General features: G+C 38.3%; 1 protein-coding gene across 1 annotated transcript; it reads right to left on the bottom strand.

The window, feature by feature from the left end:
* Positions 1–34: 34 nt before the first annotated feature.
* Positions 35–18,912, bottom strand: FASTKD1 (FAST kinase domains 1). Its single transcript, XM_059476354.1, has 17 exons — positions 18,572–18,912; positions 16,986–17,135; positions 15,463–15,546; positions 14,196–14,700; positions 13,738–13,806; positions 12,720–12,845; positions 11,137–11,535; positions 9,925–10,035; positions 8,636–8,767; positions 7,189–7,675; positions 6,334–6,448; positions 5,748–5,876; positions 4,854–4,985; positions 3,724–3,837; positions 3,295–3,436; positions 2,212–2,329; positions 35–1,241 (listed from the first exon to the last, which is right to left on the bottom strand). The coding sequence occupies exons 4-17, from the start codon at positions 14,588–14,590 to the stop codon at positions 1,152–1,154; spliced, it is 2,559 nt and encodes an 852-aa protein (XP_059332337.1). The 5' UTR covers positions 14,591–14,700; positions 15,463–15,546; positions 16,986–17,135; positions 18,572–18,912; the 3' UTR covers positions 35–1,151.
* Positions 18,913–18,933: the final 21 nt, after the last annotated feature.

Genomic DNA, 18,933 nt, shown 5'->3' with positions numbered 1-18,933 from the left:
CTTGGAGCCTTTGTCCATTTGATAGCCCTAAGTGTCTAGACTACTAGTTTTGTCAGTTATCCCACAAACATGAGGGCTGCCTCAGGAGGAAAGTACCTTACAGCTTAGATCAGTTCTGTTGGGTTTTCCTGACTTTCCATTCCTGTCCTGACTTGTATTCAGTTAATAAAACATTTTTCTTCTGCTACTGAATAGTAGAAAAAAAGGTGACAGCCAGATGCATAATGGCCAATTCAGATATGCAGTTGCTTATCTCTGCCAGGTTTCAGGTGAAGTGATAAAAGAATGTGTCCTGTTTCTACTACATAAGCAAGAAAACATCTCCTCTTGCACATGTGAGAAAACAGTCACAGCTGGCAGTCTAGGTGATAGCAGCTGTAGGCACAATGTGGCTGCCTCTGGAAATGGGATGATTTGCCAAGCATGACACCCCTGCAGTTACTGCTCTACAATGAACATTCTCCTGGCTATTCCACTTCTTCCTTCTACATCTCCTTATACCTCCTGCACAAACCCTGGCTGAATTTTCCAGTATGTTAAGGTGTTCCACAAGGCTCAGCCATTCTTCTGCACACACCAGATCACAGAGTAGGAGAAGTAGCTGGAGGTTCCTCACCACCCAACATTCTCCCCACAGCACCTCTGTTCTGAGAATGGAAACTGAATGGCTCTAAAAGCAGCCTTATTAGAAAATGTGTATTTCAGTTTCTTGGTTTCAGAGTACAGATACTGTTTGATTCCTAGCTGCTCATTCTGTCACATAGTGGAGGACAGACATAGTTTCCAGTGGATTGCTGACTTCACTCTCCTAGTCAACAGTATTTCCAACTTTTTCTGTGAAGAGTTTTATGTCTGGCTAAGCCTCTGAATATTTATTTAGGAAATAATAATGTAATTTGATTGCAAAACTGCCAGATTCATGTGCTTGTAATAGCTTCCAGATAATGAGAAATTGTAAGCATCCTTACCACATCTTCACAGCCCGCTGTGACCTCCCTTTTGTAATCCCTAACGAAATGAGGATTAAATCTCTTTACTTGTGATGACCTTGGCAAGCCTTGGCCCACCTGATACAGATAAAGAGATTTTATGAGATGTTTGATTATACATAAACTGTTTTTATAAAAATACTTTAGACTGCATGTCTGATATCACTGTATTCCATACAGCTGCTGTCTCAGGTATTCCAGCTGTTCACTTTTTGTTGACAGAACCATGGAATTCCATTCGAAGTGAGGAATCTGTAGAACAGAATGGTATAAGCCATTTAACATTGGTATAAGCCACATACCACATAAGAGCAAAGAAAAGGCTCTCTGATATCTGTTGTTCTTCACTTGAAGATATTTACCACCTCTCAAAAGTCTGGCTTACTCCAATACTGAAAAGATCCAATTCTTATTGTAAGATTCTCCTTTATGTAAGTACAGTCAGTCTGCTTCTAAAAAGCAGCAGAGTTGCAGAGATATAAAACACAATATAGGCTGTGACAACTCCATTACACTCTCTTTTAAAACACAAACTGAGAGAAAAATCCCAGGTCACTGTAGTTTGTAATGCTAATGTAGCAGACTGGAATGTTGTATCAGTAGTGTAACATGAAAAAGGATAATTATTCTGTTCATAAAAACCACAACCAACAAAATTTAAGCTTAAAGAAGGATTCTAGCTAAAATTAGGTTAGGTGAGTTGTTAAATATATAGGAACCTCTGCATTAATGAGTCTTCAATTCCCAAATGTTTCAGTGCTGGTGGTGAATTATGTCTGACCTTTGGTGTTCCCTGTCACAGCACTATCACTGCAGCAGACAAACAGCATCCATATCCCGTCTGGCAGCTGCCAAACTGTCTTACCACTCAAGGAGGGTATGTTCAATCCTTTTCTACCATAGAAATCTTCAGTGAATTGAACTGAAACTCTCATTTGACTTTTTCTCTTTACTCAGGCTGCAATGAGATTACTAGCTTGCCTGCAGTAAGGTTAGAGTGGGACCTTTTCACTTCAGCTTTGCTTCACCCTCTTTCAGAGAAGGTGTGAGTTCTGCGAAGTCCTTACACCATTTTGAGAACAGCTTAGAGCTTCCTCCCTAACTACAAAAATTGCTCTCTCCCAGTAAGTACTTTTAATGATAAAACTGCTCTACATCTGTTGGATCATTTTGCACTGCTGATACAATCCAGAGAGGACACAAAGCATTGCTGACTGCTCACCTGAACGACTCGGTACCCCAGCATTTCCAGGTGTCGCTTTTTCATTGCAGGTTCTCCTTTCAGATGACGTGAATAATCTTTGCTAAAAGCTTTTGAATCAAGAAATTCCAAAGCAATTCTGCAAAAAGTAAAAATGTGCATTTACTTCCACATCCTACCTGAATAGCAAGAAGTGACAGCTCTAGTTCAGTACTGATAGTTACAGCAAGACTAGATAAACCTGACAATTATCAGAAAACAAAAAGTAAACAACTCCCTGGAATTAGACAAAACATTTTCCTCCTATTTATCTAGAGATACTTGAATTCAGAAAAAGTATTTTCTCCCTGCATCTGTTTTTGTTTCAATGGTAAAAACAACTAACCAACATTTTCAAGGCTTGCATTTGAAAAGGTGGGAGGAAAACAGTAGTCCAATCTCATGAAACACATGTCAAGAACCTGTACTGAGTTTGGCTGGGATGGAGGTGCTATTCTTCATACCAGTTGGTATGATGCTGTGTTTTGAACTTGTGACCAGAACTGTCAATAACACACTGATATCCTGGCTACTGCTGAAAAGTGCTTGCACAGCACCAAGGCCTTCCCTGTTTCTCCCTGTGCCCACAGTGCGTACAGGCTGCATTGACAAGAGCAAGGGACACAGCTGGGAGGGAACCTCAGCTGCCTGAAGTGGTGTTTCACACCATACAACATCATGCTCAGCAGTAAAGCAGAGGGGACTTTATCCCACACAGCCATTGCTCTGGCACAGCTCTGCTGTAGGTCAATGACTGCATGGCCATCCATTGCTTTGTTTCTCCCTCCCCCTTGTTTTTCCTCTCCACTTATTAAACTGTCTTAATTGCAACCCAGGAATTTTCTTCCTTGCTTCCATGTTCTCTCCCCCATCACACTGCAGGGACATGAGCCATGTCCTGCAAATGGGAGGGAGCAGATGTGGCTAACCCAGCACACCCCAGCAGGCTAAACCTCATTAGACTTTGGAAAAAGGAACAGAACATTAGAACATGAGCATCAAAAACCCAGTCTAAAGTGGATGTAAGCTTGGAAGAGCCAATGTGCAAGAATTCAATGTACTGACCTTTGAGCTCCTGGTGGGAGAGCCTTTCTCCCTTCATCCTTGAAGTCATGTCTCAAGGGTATTTCCCCCACACCACCCAAAGCTATATTCTGAGCCATATAGGAAAGAGGTTTTTTATTTACATCCAGGACACACTCAAAATCTGCCAGAAAACAAAACAAACCTGTTTACTGACAAAATAAAAATGGAAGAATTTGATCTTTTCTACAAGTACAATGTTTACTTGTAGAAAAACAGATAGCCATAATTAGAGATACCCAACATTATTAATACTACAAAGAACATTTTGGAAACTATATTTTATACAACAATTTCTTCTTTGCAATATCTTGTGTTATTTTGAGGCCATATGACCAAGAACTTCCTAATCTTGGTAACAAGAGTGATATGAAAGAACTTCATAACAATTTTAGAGTATGAACTTCTCACCTATTTCATAGTAGTATGGTGTGAGAACAGATACTCTTGAGTAATGGCTCCCTCCTAAGATCTCTGTCAGCATTCTGTGAATGTGCTGTCGCTGTGGATTTATTTGGCTCATGCCTACAAAGACAAAATAAAGAATTCATACATCAAAACTTCCACAGCCAAAATTCTGAAAATAGTGCTTTGAGACATTGTATTTTTGACAGCCAGGCTACTGAATTAAATATTTTCCACAGATCCCGAGTGCTATTCCATCATAATTCAGAGACAAAGTGATCATATTTTAGCTAGAAAGTGGCAGGTGCATGCTATTAAGTAAATTTCAAATCCAGAGTTTGGATCCCAGGATTTTTTCATTCACATACTACAAAACCTCAAGTTTTAGGTTTCACCTGGTGGATTTTGTTTCCTTTATTTATGTTTAGGCATGTATTTACTCACCTTGGGTTGATTACAGCCATACCCCACTATCTGCCACTTCTCTGTCCATTGCAGATTAACACCCTGCTCCATTAAACATCTTCAGTCTTAAGAGACAAAGCAGCTGAGTTCTGTGGATAGCACAGCAGATCTCCCCATGAGAATTAGTGGAGGAGAGCCTGTGTTTGCATTTGATGGATTCTGAATTGATTACTGTTCTGAAAGATCTCAGCTGCTACACTTGATCACTAGCCTACTTCTCTATCTCTCATCCCTGATGGATCTTGATTCTTGTGAGGAAAAAGGGAGGATCAAGTTCAAAAGCAGGCAGTAAAAATGTTTACCTTGAAAAATTTAAGTCAAATGTTCAGTTTTGTAAGTGAAGCAGGGAGCAAAATGACCCATGTCTCCAGTACAGAATGATCTTCCTGCCTTTCTATCCTTCATGCCATACACTGTTTCTGTGTATTTAAATTTTAATTCTTCTGCAGAAATATCCCATCTCTACTACATTAATTCTCACTAGGAAAACCAGTTTGCTCCCAGTTGCCCTACTAAGTGGTTGCACTACAAAATGCTCAGCAGAGAGGGGTGTGCCTTCTGTTGTGTGCTAGTGTCAGTATGACAGCTTTAGAAGAAATATCTAGTATATTTCTAAAAAGATAGACTATTGTGAGTAACAAGGGCAGTTTTTCCTGTCCTAAATGACTTACTGTTATGAAAGACACGTTGGCAGTATGGCTCATGAAACCAAGGGATGTGAAACTCTGGACATTCTAGACAGACTGCTCTGTTCAATTTCATGAGGCTCGAGTGGACCCTCTGCTTCACCATATCAGGCAGGACTGATTTAAAAAACAAAACAAAAACAACATAGAAAAGTGTGAACTGAAATGTGAAAAATCCAACGAATTGAACTAAATGGTAACCTCTGAATCTTTTACTAGAAATGCAAATATCTGTATACTCTGGCATTTATACAACTCATGCTGCAGAATTTTAGAAAGGTTCTCAAAATCCCTGAGAAAATAAATGAAAAAAACACAGTTCTGCTTAACATTAAGAACAACAGGAAGACAGAAGACAGAAATTGCTTCTATTGTGTAAATTTAATTAAGTAGTTGAGGGCAAAATGGCAAGAGTACACTGATAATGAACAACATAGAGGTAGAGAGGAATGAAACAGTCAAGCACTCAGTCTCTTATTTAGAGAGAAGAGACAGGTAGGATACATTTCTTGAAGACAAGAATCCCACATTATTCCTTCAGCTTTGTGACTACTTCTAGTAATAAACACCACAGTCAGGTAATTTTATTTCCAATAAAATTGAAGAATTAATAAATACTGAGTGCAATAAGTTGACTATAAAATTTTATATTACTTTCTCTCATCTGCAATACAGGTCTGTACCTTTAAAACAAAAAACATATTTTTGTTCATTCCTGCCCTTTAAGCACTCAAACTATGACTATATTATAAACAGGGTGTCTTTCCCAAAAGCAGAATCATTTAAAGAGTAATTCTATATCTCAAGTCATATGCAAGTCCAAATCGTATTTTATGCCAAATGCTACACAATCAAATTCATCAAAAGCTAGATAGCTACCTTTAAGTTGAGCATCCAGTTTGCTTAGGAAAGAAACATTAAATATGGTTGTTATCAGAACTGGAGGAAAATACCCAGCCATTGCCAAAACATGACCAAGCAGCACCAAGTGATAATTTTCAAGATGACCTTGAAAAACCAGAGAGAAACCCATATTAACACATGACAAAGATTTGTAATGCCCTTTACCTGGCCTCTCAAATCACCTGATTTTCCCTCTTAATGTACAACACAAATCCATACACACTTCCTCCACAATTTTAACTATTTCTTTGTCATGAATCACAAAATGTATCCTGTTCCCAAATGATGTTTCCTTGGGGAACATAACAATTCTAACCAATAACAGCACAGTGAATTAATCAGAATTTTCACTTATCTTTTACTATGCCAAAAAATCCTTTGCTAGTCCCTTATCAAGAGTAATTTTCAGCGGGTGAAACAAAACCTAAAATTGAATAATTGTCATGGTTTAACCCCAGCAGGCAGAGTATTAGCAGTAACATAATTATCTTTTCTTTGCTTAATCAAAGTACCATTCTATTCCCATTTTCATTCAGTAAAAATCTTTGTCTATTGCACTTACTCAAGTTAGAAGTAAGATGTTGGATACAACTCTTAAAGAATTCTTCATTGTCAGGAGGGTCATAATTCAAAGCAGAGAAAAGGAAGAGAATAAAATAGATTTCAGAGGTGAGAATCTGAAAAAAAAGATATCCTAAATCAAGTTATTGCAAAATATCCTACTATAGCTTTATAATAAAGAAAAGCTTTATAATTAATTCAGAATTTGGAGATTTAGGAGTAGACAAACTATTTTCTAATTTTTTTTGGTCAACTTTTCTGAATAACAAAAAAATAAAATTGTTGAAATTGGAGCCACAACTAAAACTTCAAATTTATTTCATGTAGGTGATCCAAGTGTTTCTATATGCTTAAAGAACCTTTTAAGAAGGTTTTGCATTAAATGTTCTTAAAGAAACTAAACTGCAACAGAATAAACTTGAAGATTTATATGAACACCAGATTGAGAATGAGAAAAAAGATAGTATGAAAAAAAGAGTAATTTTGACCAAATAGACAGGCTATTGGGGAAATCCCCAGAACAATTAATACTGTTAAAATATCCACCAAGTGATATGACTATTTATCAAGTTTAAAAAAAATTAAGATGGTCAAATGTAAAGTTGAATGTAAATTATGGCTGACCTAACACTGAGTGAACAATAAAAAAGAAATTAAAATTAATGATCAATGCAAATTTATACACATAGAAGTAAAACAGCTTTAAGTAAGCAGAAAAAAAACATTATCTCCAAACCAGCTACGTTGAAGAAAACTCTTAAAAACATGTGTGGATTGTGCTCTGAAACACATCAACTACTGATGTGTCCTTTCTTACTGAATAACTCACAGTAGATAGAAAGAAAAACTAGGACACCTTGTCTATGTTTTCAACAGTCACAGATGCTATTCTGTCAAATAATGCAGGACAACGGTGCTCTGATTTGATGAGAAAAAAAGACAGGGGTAAAACATTTGCCCATGTTATTTGATCTATCAAGTGCTGACACATGGCCAGAGTTTGCTCATTCAGGACTTCTTCAAACCACTCTCCATTCACATATGGAAGCTCTTCCAGCAGAAGATTTAAGCTGTTGGCTTTCTGAAGCCTCTGAAATGCACAGTCATTGAGTTTTTGCAGAAGCTTGGCACATAGCTCAGAGCTGTTTTGCCAGTGAAACTGGCCATGATGATTCCACTTGACAAGAGCTGTAGCAATGCAATTCAAATGATGCAGTCTGCATTGAGGCAAAACTGCTGCTGCTTTGTTTATAATAATTTCCTCCACTTGGAAAGAAGGAAGCATGGCCAGAACACGAATTACAGCTGCAGTATCAGCAGGTATCACACTAGATTTTAAATAACTGGAAGAGAGACAGAAATAAAAAGTCCATCAGTAGTGACAAAGTGAACTATTTAAACAAAACAAAAAAATACATGCTTGAAACTTCTCGTTTGGAAGTCAAAAGCTACACATCAAACATAAAATAAGAAAAATATTAATGACTTGGCAGAAATCTACACATCTTTTTTCAGTGAGATTAACTTCTTCCTTCTAATTTATTCAAAACTGAAGAAGGGGAAGAAGACAGTGAGCAGCTCAGTCAGCTGGTGAGACTCCACCTGTTACTGATAAACACAGAAGTTCTTAATAAGGCCAGAAGGTCCACATTTGTCAAGGTAATCTGTGGATTTATGGGCCTGGTTAACTTCTGTGATTTCTGTCCTAGGGAGCACCAGGTTTCAAGGAGTCTGAGGAACATGAGGACATCATCCACCAAAAAAATATGTACAGCCAAGGCATTACATTCCCATAGAAGCTGAGCAATCAAAGAAAGATCATCTCTTGTCTGACAACTTTCTGCTGTTCTGTAGAAGCCTAAGAACTAACTGGACAGTTCTTCAATCAAAAGGGTACTTCTGTGTCACACTTTCACTTGTCCCAACCAAGGCATGCTGTCTCTTTTTCATTACTTCTTCTGTCAAACATTAAATACAATATTAATATCTACCCATCCTATCAAATACCAAGCAAAATTTATTGTCATTTCAACATCATTATATTACAGTGGTCAGAAGAAAAATGGAAAAAATATTTTTAAAAGGTACCATATATATTAGCAGATATTGTTGAGTTTCTAGTCAAGACAACATTTACTTTCCATCATCTGATTTACATGTTTAATAAATCAAATACTTGTAACAGTTTGTTACTTCTTCGTATTTTATGGGTAGAACACTAACATCTTAGACTGCTATTTAAAATCTTGAGTAGAAAACTGTTTAAAACTCAAATAGCTACATTTCCAAGAATACACACTTACCCTAGTAGTAACATTTTTAGTTTGGCAAACAGCTCCACATCCTGGCAATGCAACACCACCAAGTACTGGGTTAACTTTACCAACTGTAATACATGGTAGCTGTCCAAGTATCTGTGCAGAACAGAAGTCATCCTGAATTCAAAGAGGAAAACATTACATTATATTAAGCTAATACAAAAAATACTGCCAACTCCAACATGCCACATGAAATAGAGGTGGCTTGTGATGCACAGTACCTGTGGGAAGGGTTTAACACAACTGCACTCGTCTCCACATTGATTTTGACACTATTCCACTTAGAGCAGCCTCTCTCCACTTACTGAATTACAAAATTAAAGCCACACAACAGAAACTAAAGTCATCACAACAAATCAGCTACTTCACACTACTAATTTCTGTTGCAGATTTCACAATCAGTTCAATTTAGAGTGGACCCAGAACATAGACTAGAATAGCATCAGCAGCTCCAGCACCACCACATTCACATAACTGTGGTTGCTACAGCTGCGCTGGTTTAAAGCTGCAGAGGAGGATAGATTTGTAGGGAAAGATAATACTTTAAGACCTTCTTTAGACAGTGAGAGTCAGGAACAAAAGGCATTATTCACCTGATCTTCCTTTTAGTATCCCTTTGTGCCACAGAACACAAGTTTGTCCTTTTTCTTTCAAGGATCTATTTGATTCATACAAGTACCTTCAATCCAATAACTGTTCACAACCTGCACTTAATTCTGCTGTATCTCTGACATATCTAATGCTACATCTTCTGTGCCTAAAACATCAACTTCTTTTCCATTCACTGTATGACAGACACTACCCCTCCTTATAAATAGTTTTCAGTTCAAAACTGCAGAAAATGTGGCCCAGGTTCTAAAAAACACAAGCTTTAATAGTCCAAAAAAGGACACAGTGACTTTTGAAGAAATAATTCACAAAAGTAACAGGATCTTCAAGACAGGATATGTTCTCTGCAACATATTTCATTTGCACTCTCCTGAGTTTACAGTAATTGTTAGAGGTGAAGTTTATCACAGATTTGTAAGTTAGACAGATGCTATACAACGGTAACTTGGTAAGGGTGAAATGCCTTTATTTGAAATCCCTAAATTGCCTCAATTAGCTCTGGGTCAAGCTGCAATATTCTAGAATCTGTAATAGCCAGTAAGTTATAGTGTATAAGAACGTGTGTGCAAGTGATGCTCCTAACTTACTGGATACATCAAAGTTTTCCACACTAAATGGAAGTTTACCTAGAGAATACAACATCTTAGTAATATCAAAACCATTACTTTTTGAGTAGATGAGAATTTCTGCATTTCATTTTCCGCATAGTTTTCAGTATCATCAATATTTGGTGACTGCTAAATTCCTCTGCCATGTTTACTGCAGTTATCAGCAACCTAAAGAGGAAAAGACAATTTCCAATGAAAAACAGTTGAAAATCTCTGGCAAACATTGCAGCTATTTTCTTTACCTATGAGGAAAAGAACCAAAGACTATTTCTGGAAGCAAAATTATCCCGAACTAGAGACTTTTGTTCTGTGGACATTTCTTCTAAACAGCTGGTCTGTCTAGCAGGGTGAGTTTGTTGGATCAGTGCATAGTGTTCTGATGCTAGAAAACAGCAAGTCCAACAATTCTAAAAGTAGACAAGAAGTAGGGAAGGTACTGTAAGACACAGAACAATTAATGATCCATCAGCAAGCTACAGATAACAGAATCAAACATGAACTGAACTGGTTCTGTGTTAATTAAATCCAATGTTTATCACAAACAATATAAATTAAAAAAAAAAAAAATAAAAGCTTTTGGAACTACATCAGCTATGGCAAACCAACACAGGCTTGCAGCAAATCTCTGAATAAAGGAAATGTTCACGAAGAGAAGTATGAAAATATGACTCATTGTAATTAATACAGAAAATTCTGCCTAGAACTGCAGGCTTTGAGAGACCCATGAGTAATATCACCCCAAACAGGATTTTGTGGCACAAGAAAAACAGGCAGAGAAAAAAAAAAGTGCCACACAATCCTATGCTCTAAATAAATGCTGAAGTGTTCCCTGATGATGATCTTTCATAAAGAACAGGTTGTCATCAGTCTAGAATAGGACAAGAATCAGGCTTTTTCAGCTACTGACAATCTTAAAAAGGAAAAAGCAACACATATCACTGCATATATTTCTCAGAAGAAAGACAGAAATGTTTTTACTACCACTCAGTATGAAAGGAAGGATGTAATCTAAGAGACAGAGCTACAGGATGGCCTTGCATAACAGCATTCACACTCCCCCTTAATGGATCTGATTCAACTTCTTAATAAAACATACTGCTTTGACAGTGTTTCCATGATGAAATCATCCATTGCTACACTGTTACAACCAGGAAACCTAAGGCTCAGCTCACAGATGGGCTCAGAAATTCCTCCAAACACCAGTACATTTTTAATTTCTGTGTAAGAATATGTGCATAATAAATAAGATAAAATTATTAATAAACTTACCTTTCTCTAACCTTGGGTCCTGCCAAAGGCCCAAGAGAAAAAAATAACTTTGCAAATGTTTCAGGATCATAATAATCATCTATAGCTTCAGATAGCAGCTGTTTAGCAATCAAGCAAAATTCAGCACTGCCAAAACCCAGGTGCTCATACAGTCCAAAAATATGACTAATACTGTGTATATCAAGATGGGAGGCACTTTTAAGGAAAATCCTGTTGCATTTTTCTAGCACTGGATGATATCTCAGTTTAACATTTTGGAGAAACTGTAGTATTCTTCTGGCATAGTTGAAGTGGACTTCATGCTCTTCTTCTAAGAGCTGTTCAGCCTTGTGTAGTAATCGATCTCGAAAACTCTCTGTGATAACTTCAGATATGCTGATCATCAACACTGACAAGATCCTAAAAAATTCAAAAAGCCTCCTATTTACACATTGAATATAGTAAGCAATACATTTTATATTTATTAAATGAAGTGCAAAAAGAAATTAATGGTAGTTCAGGTGTTGTTGGCTTCTGTGCAAAACGAATTTTAAATCCAGAAAACATGGATGAGTAAAAACCATTTATCCTATAAAAGTAAAGATTCGGCTTTCAGTGAACCTCTGAAATGTCTGAAATTATTTAAAATTTTCAGCCATCTCTTACAAAGTTACACACGATGAAAGTGTTTGCCTAAGGCAAGACCCTGATTCATATTTGCTGAAATATCTTTAATGTTCAATAGACACTAAAAAAGCCCAAACAATTCACAAGTGACAGGATGGGGAGAAGAGTCATTGTCACTCCTAAAGAAAGAATGCCTTCCTAAGGGGATAAAACTTATGACCATACAGAAAGTTATTTCACTAAAGAAATGCAGTCCTGTTCAAAGAGTTTCATAAGCAGTCTCCTCATATCTGAAAAAAATCAGTGGGACTGCTGGTGCTATATAAAGCAGAAGAAAGAAAGAGAAGCCTTTGCTGTAAAAGCCGCAGGGGAACGGAAACAAGAAAAAAATTATCTTGGTCCTCTTTGACAAGAGCTGTGCTTAAAGTAGTTTAAATATGAAGGTAACGTGCTAGACATGCTAGCAAGAGAATTTAGTAATTCAGCTTGACCAGAAAAACAATGCTCTGAAGATAAAGAAACACAATATTGTTTTAAAACCTCTTACTGCTGTCAGCAAAGATATGTCATGGTAGACATGAGAAACTATCAATGTCAAGGGAGAAAAAGGGAGAAAAGCTTCTTCTGGTGAGTCAATAGCCTCTAAATTACAAAAAAAAAGTCCATGTTTAGAATCAGGATAATGCTGATTGTAAATATCTGCTGTACTGTAAGCAGAACAGTGGAAATTAATTAAATTTCTATAAACTAAACAATCAAGCTGTAGTTTCAATCATTTAGACTGGTTATAAGGAAATTCTTCGTAAAGTCATTGAAAAAATGCATTCTCTTGTGAATCAATGCACAAATACAAAACACTTCTTTCCCACAAACCCCCAACTGAAGCAAAGTAACCTCCAGCTGAGAAAAAGGTCAAGTCTTCAGAAAAGACAGACCAGTAATTGCAACATTTTGTTTCTTCTGCTTCTGACACTTACCTTATATCCTGTATAGAATCCAGTTTCATGTCCACAATATGAGCTACTTGGCCAATTATGGGACTGAAGTGCCTGTGCTGCTTGTATAAGCACAGAGCGAATTTAGACAGACAAGGCAAGCTAAGCCTGTCAAGACATTAAAGACAGTCAGACAGGATATCTACCTTTTATTTCTAATCAATAATTAAAGACAAAAATATTTTTTAACAATTCTGTTAAAACCAAGGTTACAGTCAAATTACAAAACAAGGAAACAAAGTATCTAAGCAAAAAACCTAGGTGTTTAATATTAAAGCATGTTGTGTATATGGAGTTCTACAAGAATTAGTTGTACATCACTTAACCAGCCTGAGAAATCTATAAAGATTATATTCTCAAGCAATTATGTCAAATGGATAAAATAAATGTGAGCAATTTATTACTTGAGTATAACTTTGTTTTCAAGCTACACTGTATTTATTTACTTCAAGATGCTCCACATATAAAGAAGAGGCAATTCTGTGATGCGGGTGCCGAGACTGACACTCCGTTCTGCCATTATCCCAAGATTAAAGAGTCAAAACTACAATATCCCTCCTCCAAAAAGGACTTAAAAGACAACAAAACACAACAACAAAATGCACAAAGGGAAAATGTTGATGTTTAAACACAAAATGTTTTATAAAAATTGAGATAAGCATGGTTCTAATAACCATTTAAGACCTGGACAGCAAGCACAGAGGTAAAATTGTAAATATGAAAACCTGCAATTCACTTCAAATACATAAACCTACACGGACAATATATTCCAAAATCTCAAATGCTGGACTATCTTGTTGCAGTATCTGAATCTCTCAAGCATTTGTGTACCAAATAATTTGTATAATTTTCAAAACCTTCAAAAACACAACTGACATTTAAAATAGGCGTATTATATTTTAAACATATATACTCTTTGAGAATTCTTGAGTAACCTCACATGAAGCAAATCATTCTTGCAACTTATACCTTTCACAAAGCACAGCAGGACAATACTTGCCTTTCTAATCTTTTCCATGCTTCTGTAACAAGCACTTTTGTTAGAGAAACGTGGTCTTCAACATTGAGCCTGCAAAATAAAGACAATGCTTTACTTCAATAAGAAAGTAAAGGAGTATAAGGAAATAAGTATAAGGAAATAAGACATATGTCTTTTCATTATTTATCACAATGTTTTACTTTTTTATCATTCTCTCCATTCAAACAGATTGTAAATATTTGTGCATGAATAATCAGAATTCATAATAATCATAAAACATATTTAATGGGACTGCAAAACAGAGCTGTTATGCCTGCATCTCCAAAAGTGAGGCACAGGACATTATGCTGTGTCACACAGTCAAGAGTGCAGAAGCTGCAGCAGGGCAGTCTCATCACAGTCTCCTTATGAGAAAGCTCTGTAGTCAAAATTCCTTATCTTTTTAATACCAAATACAAAGAGTATTTAATGCTCTTTACCTCAGGATGCTATATAAATTGTCCACTATCACCTCATCTTCCATGAATTCCACCTTGTTTTCTGCCAAAATGCAAAGGGTGAGAAACTGGGAGTGATTCCTTACATAGTCACTAGTCCTTGAGAGAAAGGGCCTCTTCTTTTGCAATTGCCACAGCATGTTCAATGCAATTCCCACATGCTTTTCAGAAAGTCTGGCCTTGTTTCTTCCAACAAGGTTGAACACTTCATCTTCATGGGTGCAGCCATTTATCTGGCTCAGAAGCACATCACTACACAGAGCCCGAGCTTGGTAACGCCTCAGTGTGAGCAAGCAAACCTGCCTCAAACAAAGCATTTTGCTAATCCTACCAGCCAGCTTTAAACTGTCCAGAAAGATTCTTCTTTCACTTTTCATAGAAAACCATGCTGTTACAGACAATGAACTCAAATATCTGAAAAACAGAAGACCATTTTTCTTTGATTCTGTATGGTCACTTTATTAAGAAGAAGTCAGTTCTGAGGTACCTGAAATGAGAAAGTATCAAAGTGCTTAATTTCAGTCACAACAACAAAGTAACAATCAGTGTCTCTATATTATGATGTTTTATGTAAGATAAACTTAAGGAGAACCTACAGCCTGGACTGTTCTCATAGAAAAGCTCCCAATATCAAACACTGACATGCTCACAAGTACTGTGAAGTTAGTCCACTAGGTAAGTTTTCAAATTTATAAAACTGCCTTTAAAAGGTCACATGTGCTATCAATGTAATTACTGAGAAGGAAAAGCTGAAGATTTTAACATTCCAGCACTGCATGACTAAGGGAGGCTTGCTCTCACTAGGCCATAATCCCAAACTGGGTTCCAGGAATTGCCAGAAAATACAACTATTGGTGGTAAAATGAAGTGAGATGGCTTCTAGTCAAGAAGGTTGATCACCTTTGTATTAGAGGATACTGATCAATCACATACCATCAGCTGAAATTGCCATTGCACTAAAGAAAAGCAATCTGACTCCAAATTATAATAGAAGCTGCAGCCTTATCTAATGAAATTTATTAAGTATTCATTTGTTTTCTTAGAATATACCCAAATTTGTACAGAGTGCTAACAACTGTGTTCTACAACCTACATAATTGATTTCAAGCTGGAGTACACAAACCACAAGTGATAAAAGCCTTAGTACACCAAAGAAGCCTCATCAAGTTCCCTGAACTTAGAGATCATGGAAAAGCTTGCAAATCTTGCTTTAGAAGATATAATCATTAACAACTAAAATTATCAATACCTTCAGCAAACCTGAATGCTTTTCAACTGTAGGCATGATTCCATCAGTGCAATGTTATCAAGGCGATGGCAGCAGTACCCAGGTCTGTTGAGGAAGAAAAAACCTTATTTGTGCAGCCTGTGCAAGGTACTGAAATCATTCCAGAAAGATGCATATAGGTGGATTTCCTCTGACATCTGTACAATCCTCTTCCTAGAACAAAAAGCTATACAGCACATTGCACTACACTGCTGTCACTGACACTGGGGCAGACACAAGCAAAGCTAAAATGAAGTAATATTAATTTATGATCTGCTATAATAAGAAATCTTTTCTTTCCTATTCAAAATGAAAGAATACAAAAGAAGGTACAAATTTTTCACAAACTATGTATTAAGTACTTTTTATAATAATGATTTACTTTATAGTCCCTTGTCAGATATTACTCTTATTTTTTTCATATGGCAGTTGCCTTTAGAAAGAATACAGTAGTGGCAAGCTAAGTGCAAGAAGTCAGGATAAAGTAGATACCTGAAGAAAATATAAAAACCTTCAGACTCAGTTTCCTGTAAATCCATGTGACACATCCTTTCCCCTTCTCCTGCTGCAAAAGACCTTGCATATCCTGTTGATGGGGAACCAGGATCTCTATCTAAAACAGCTCGCAGGAAGCTTCAAAATATTTCTCTATTCCATTGAGCAGATGCAAGTGATTTACCACAAACTTTTACACCGTTTTAAATCATAGTAAATTCCAGTATCTTTCAAAAAGTTCATCAGTAGAAAACATTGGATGTTTTCAAACATAGAGTAAAACGAGAAATTTGGATCTACCTAAAGAACTATTTCTAAGATGTCCTTAGAAATGCAAACTTACCATGCAAAACACACACTAGAAGGACAAGGACTTTAAAATTATTTTCTATCGGTTGAAACACAACAAGCACTTTTAAGTCTGTATTACAAAACACAGCGAGCCAGGAAGTCTCTCAAAAAGAAGCAAATGTGGACACTCCCCACTCCCCAAGTATAAGAACTACAGAGAGCTGCTTGTGCAGTGCAGGCACCGGCTGGCCCCAGCTCCCGTGAGCCCGGCCGCGGGAATACAACAGCCCCGTTCCCGGGTAGGAGCGCTACCGCCGCACCGCCCTGCGGCTTCCCGCGGGGAGCCCGCCCGCTCCCACCCGCTCCGGCAGCGCGGGGAATCCTGACCCAGAGGGCCCCGGAGAGAGCGCGGCAAGGGGCCGAGCCGGGCAGGAGGGCCGCGACCCGCGCCGCCAGACTGCATTCCCGCCTCCGGGGGCCGCGGGCACCGCTGAGGGGCGCTCCCTGAGCGCCTGAGGCACCGGGCGGGCGGCAGCACCGGGAGGCACCCGGCGGGCGGGCACGGCCCAGCTGCCGGCCGGCGCGGGGCGGCAGCGGCTGCCAGCGCTGGCTTCAGCGAGGGCTCGTCACACGTAAACTCCACCGCCCGGCGGGGTTAAACGAGAAAGCAAAGGCGCCAGTTCCGCAGAAGCGGAGCCGAGGAGAAGCTCTGGGTTTACCTTTGCACAGGACCCTTCCTGCTTTCGAGCCTCCAGACGCGGCCCCAGCGCTCCACGTGCCCCGGCGCTGTCACTCGCCGTGCGCATGCCCCGGGGCACAGCGCTTCCCAGGAAGCGTAGGGAGAAAGGGAAAAGTCCAGCCAGTTAAGACTTTCCAGAGGAAATAAAAATAATAATTAAAAAGGTCCAAGGCTCATACTGACTATTGCATATTAAATAAAGCAACGTTTTTATAATTCATTAGTGGGGGGAAGGAAGTCTTTCCTGCCTGGGAAAAGCACAAAGTTCAGAAGGGTAAAGTTGAAGAGCTAGGCTTTGTTGTACTTTAATTAGTGTTATTTTATTTTACCATTTTTTTAATGCTTTGCAACAACAATAAATTTAAAATGAATGAGTTTTAGGGGAGAAATCTAATATATCTTGCAACAAGTATGTTGCTTATGTGGAATGTGCATAGCCCCAGGTCATTTTTCTGGACCTTTTCTCACCACCATTGATAGCAGAAAGACATTTAGAAAGAATGATAAAAATCTCAGATTGCTCTACATTCTATCCAAAAAACAGAATCATGACCATGATCAATTCTGACCAGCTGTATTGCAACTGTCTATCAAATGCTTTGGGGTTTTAGTTTTTGTCTGTCACCTCCGAATATACTGGATGCCTATGAATATGAAACTCACTTGAACTAACAGAATAGAACCTAAAATATTTATCACAGGTCTGTGGTATTTTAGAAAAAGAGCATGTAATTTTTTCAAACTGGATTAGTTACAATTTTTGTAATTGTGCAATTTATAACTTGGACAGGTTCTGTATCATCTTGCTAACAAATTCCAGATTGCTCCAGTTACAGTTTACACAGGCATGCAAGTAACAAAGCGACACCCAAACCCTGCCAGGTGAGCTCAAAGGGTGGCACATAAAGTACCTCTTTCATGAATGTCAGGCCTTGTGCAAACTCATAACAATTCCAAGGCATCTGAGAAGAAAAGTGTAGCAGAAAACAATTCCATGGTCATACAAAGGAGACTTCTGTAAATCATACAGATTTTTCATTTACAAGATGCTGAACTTTTCACTTTTGACTTATGAAGTATACATTTGGATAAAATAAAATAATGCCTAAACCAAATTAAAAATGCTAAATAAAATGATGTTACATTTTAAACTGGAAACATAGGGGAGGAAAGCAAGACTTAACAAAGCATGCTGTGCTAAAGCCAGTGTTGATTTCTTGAACAGATGTTCACTCACCAGCTTCTTCAGGATTTCAGAACTCACAGGTGTCAGTTTCACATTTTAAACTGGTCTTGTTGGTTTTTTTTTCCATAAAACCATAAGATCATTGGGGTTTTTACTTCAAATAAACTTCTCATCAGCCAGTCACATAACTTCCATCACTTCCTATTATGTATATGATTACTGACCCAAATGCCTACTGGTTAGAATTAAAACCCATCGAAGGAGGTACATACTTCAGCGCCAGTCTTAGTTAATTTTGAAGGTGCTCACAACTTTAGGCATTGCCATAAACTTTCATTCCTTAATTTTAGGATAGATTAACTTTGAATTGCAATACATACCTATGGGATACTATTATCAGTTGCTCATTTTTTGCACAGTTGGCCTAAATTCCCATTTTAATTCTTTACAAGCCCTGGCGAGCTGTACTGCTGGAGGAACCCTGCGCGCTTCCAGCACCGTGCAGGACGGTTCATTTACCAGCCCTTGGCCATTTCGCGGGCCCATCGGCGGGGAAGAGCAGCACTGTTCCCGATGCACGTTTGGCTGCCCGTGTACCTGCCGCGCTCAGCCCCTCCGGCTCCAGCCCCTGCGGCTCCTTCCCGCGCCGGCCCGCTCGGGCTGGCCCGGCGGGGCCGCGGCAGGGGCGGAGCGCCGCTGACGAGCCCGGTGAGGCGGGAGCCCCTCCTCCCCCAGCCGCTCG

The sequence above is a fragment of the Ammospiza nelsoni genome, chromosome 7 (genome assembly GCF_027579445.1).
Source record: "Ammospiza nelsoni isolate bAmmNel1 chromosome 7, bAmmNel1.pri, whole genome shotgun sequence".
Taxonomy (NCBI): Eukaryota; Metazoa; Chordata; class Aves; order Passeriformes; family Passerellidae; genus Ammospiza; species Ammospiza nelsoni.
Note: the sequence above shows the minus strand (reverse complement) of the source record. Positions and strands in the feature narration are given on the sequence as shown.

What these genes read in the sequence shown, in the direction of transcription:
- FASTKD1 (XM_059476354.1), bottom strand. Translation starts at nt 14,590, where the DNA reads ATGAAAAGTGAAAGAAGAATCTTTCTGGACAGTTTAAAGCTGGCTGGT. An exon ending in AATTTATATAGCATCCTGAG is followed by an intron (nt 13,807 to 14,195) that starts GTAAAGAGCATT and finishes TTTATTTTGCAG; the next exon opens with GCTCAATGTTGAAGACCACG. An exon ending in ACTGGATGCTCAACTTAAAG is followed by an intron (nt 4,986 to 5,747) that starts GTAGCTATCTAG and finishes TTTTTAAATCAG; the next exon opens with TCCTGCCTGATATGGTGAAG.